Source organism: Arvicola amphibius, chromosome 3 (assembly GCF_903992535.2).
Source record: "Arvicola amphibius chromosome 3, mArvAmp1.2, whole genome shotgun sequence".
NCBI lineage: Eukaryota > Metazoa > Chordata > Mammalia > Rodentia > Cricetidae > Arvicola > Arvicola amphibius.
This window is the reverse complement of record NC_052049.1, coordinates 152,094,852-152,097,573: the sequence shown is the minus strand read 5'-3', so window position 1 is coordinate 152,097,573 and position 2,722 is coordinate 152,094,852. Positions and strand designations below refer to the sequence as shown.

The 2,722-nt window shown below is 44.2% G+C and overlaps 1 protein-coding gene across 1 annotated transcript; it reads right to left on the bottom strand.

Moving 5' to 3' along the window:
- Positions 1-219: 219 nt before the first annotated feature.
- Positions 220-1,399, bottom strand: LOC119809433 (tripartite motif-containing protein 43-like). Its single transcript, XM_038322243.1, has 2 exons — positions 565-1,399; positions 220-509 (listed from the first exon to the last, which is right to left on the bottom strand). Exons 1-2 carry the CDS (start codon positions 1,397-1,399, stop codon positions 220-222), a joined length of 1,125 nt encoding a protein of 374 aa, XP_038178171.1.
- Between the last annotated feature and the right edge of the window lie 1,323 nt (positions 1,400-2,722).

The following is a 2,722-nucleotide window of genomic DNA, read 5'->3' as shown; positions in this document are numbered from 1 at the left end:
GTTCCACTCCGCTCTTCTGCTTTCTTCTCCACTCCTCATTTATTCTGCTCCCCTCCCTCCTCCCTCTGTGTGTCTCTTTTATTTCCTCTACTTTTCTAGCATCTTTTTTTCATATAAACACACACAGACAAACACACATATTTAGGCAAATTTATTTATATATGTACATTCTTAGGAGAAGTTCATATATTCACAATTGACCAGATGATTTTGATTACCCTAATTCGCACAGGAGAGAAGGAATGCACCTTCAGTTTCAAATGCTTGGTTTGTATTCCTTAACCAGGATTCTGTAGAGACTCCTACAGTTGAGTTCCAAGAGTCCTCCAAATCCAGTTCCTGATAATATTTCCCTGAGATGAAGCTCTCTGATCCCCAGGAGGCCTGATACACTCCAGCGGCATTCACAGGTGTATCCTGTTGCCGAAATCTAAACCTGGAGCTTCTCATGACATTAAATAGGTTCATTTTGTAGTGGAGTATGGTTAGATTTTCAAAGAAAATATAGACTATGGTCATTTCATCAATGAAGACACTCTCCTTCAATCTAGTTGAGGCTTTCACCCAGTCCACTGAGGGCTAGGACATAGAGTTCTGGTTTCATAGCCAGGGGCTTGATCAGTTGCATTGACTCGCTCCTTCTGAATATGTCATCAAAATCCTGGAGCAGTACCACATATGGCTCCTGGGACATTGCCATCAGCTCCTGATACATATCTCTGAGTTGTTTGTCCTTTTGAACCATCATGGCTTCACTTTCCATGAGTTTCTCTAAATAATAATTGCCTTCTTCTTTCATACACTCAATATGCTCTTCTTCCTGTTCAGAGAGGTCTGGATAACATGTCCTGTACTCTGCCCTTATTGTTTCTTCTCTTAGAATCAAGCAGTTCTTCCACAGAGTTATCATCCTTCTCTCTGCCTCGAGATTCTCTTCATTATCTTGGATCTTCTTCCATAATGATTCCATTTGCTTCAGAAGTCTCTCCATTTGACCCTCAGCAGCTGCTTCAATGGGACAGTGTCTGTGACCTCGGTGCTCATGGGAGTCAGAACAGAGCTGACAGAGGTAGATCCTGTTCTCCGTACAGAAGATCCCCTTGGTCTCCTTGTGGGTCACACACTGATGCTCCTCAGAGCTCAGGTACTTCATGAGGCCGGCTTGTCTGGCAATGGACACTAGCTTCTTCAGAACAATGCTGGTTCTGAAGTCCTCCTGCTGGGATGGTTCCCTACATGTAGGGCATTGGACAGGGAGCTGGCTGTCTTCCCAGGAAAGGTGGAGGCAGGCTCGACAGAAGCTGTGGCCACAGCTTATGGTGACTGGGTCTGTAAGGTAGCTCATGCAGACGAAGCAGGTGAGTTCTTCCCGAAAGGCTTGTGAGAGGCCTGACTCCATTTCTCCAAGGAATCGTCTCTGGCCTCAGCAGTGTCTACTGGGTCACCACAGTATTAGCTCTGCTCTGGGGTCCAAACCTCAATGTTCGGAGGTAAGTGATGAATCTAGCAGTCTCTGGAGCCAGAATGTGTGGAAACGCACTCTGCCTGCTCTGGTGAAAAATGGGCCAGGCTTGGCCCAGGAGTGTCCTTATATAGTCTCTAAAGACCACGCCCACTTCCTCCCATTATTGACTGGGGAATCTGCCCTCCCCATTCCTGCATTCCTTAAGTCCCAAAGAAATACACAGAGGTCCAAAGTAATCTTGCACTTGTTGTCCTGGTAGCACAGGCTTCTTATTAACTTTTATAACTCATATTAGCATATAATTTTTGTCTGTGTTAGCCACATGACCGGGTAGTTTTTTCGGTGAGGCAGTAACATCTTGTTTGCATTGTGTCTGGCTTCCTCTGTGTCTGCATTGCAACTCTTGATTGACTTTTTACTCTTCCCAGAATTCTCCTGTTTGGTAGCCCTGGCTATTCTTCCTGCCTGCATACTGGCCAACCAGCATTTTATTAAAATGCAATTGAGAGGGTAAAAAAGATCATTGTCCTACAGCATCCCATGGTTTCTCTTATTTTCTTTCATTTTTATTGTTTTTAGTTTACTAGATCTTCCTGTCTCCTCTTCTTAAGTGTTGGGCATAAAGGTATGTGCCACCCGAATTTGAACTCAATGAGATCTCATCACCCCACCCCAACCCTGCCTGCCCCACCTCTGCCTCTCAGCTGTTGGGATTAAAGGTTTGAGCCACCACACCTTGAACTCACAGAGATCTGCCTGCCTCTGCCTTCCAACTGCTCGGATTAAAGGTGTGTGTTACAAACCTTGAATTCACAGAGATTCCTGCCTCTGCCTCCCTAGTGTTGGGACTAGGGTGTGTGACACCATACCCAATTACTCTCTTTCTCTATTTTTATTTTAAGGACTTTATCCTTTTTCTTTTCTCACCCAAGCCTAAATATATTTTAATCACACTGTAAATCATTTAGAGATTTTTCTTCATCTGAATATATCTTTACTGTTTATGTCTCTTTTGCTAACCACATGAGTCTTTATTCTGCTAATAAATATGGCTTAGATTAAAGTGGTTGCTAGAGACATGTTTCTTGCAGCAACTCAATGGAGTTTCAACTGAAAGACCTCCAGAGCAGGGAGACTCTCACTAAAGTCTCAGGATAACACAACCCCCCAGGAACTCACGAGAGACCATCCTTGCTGCAATCATACAAGGTTTATTGACAGGACAGGAACCAGTGCACGGGGCCAAAACTCATTTCC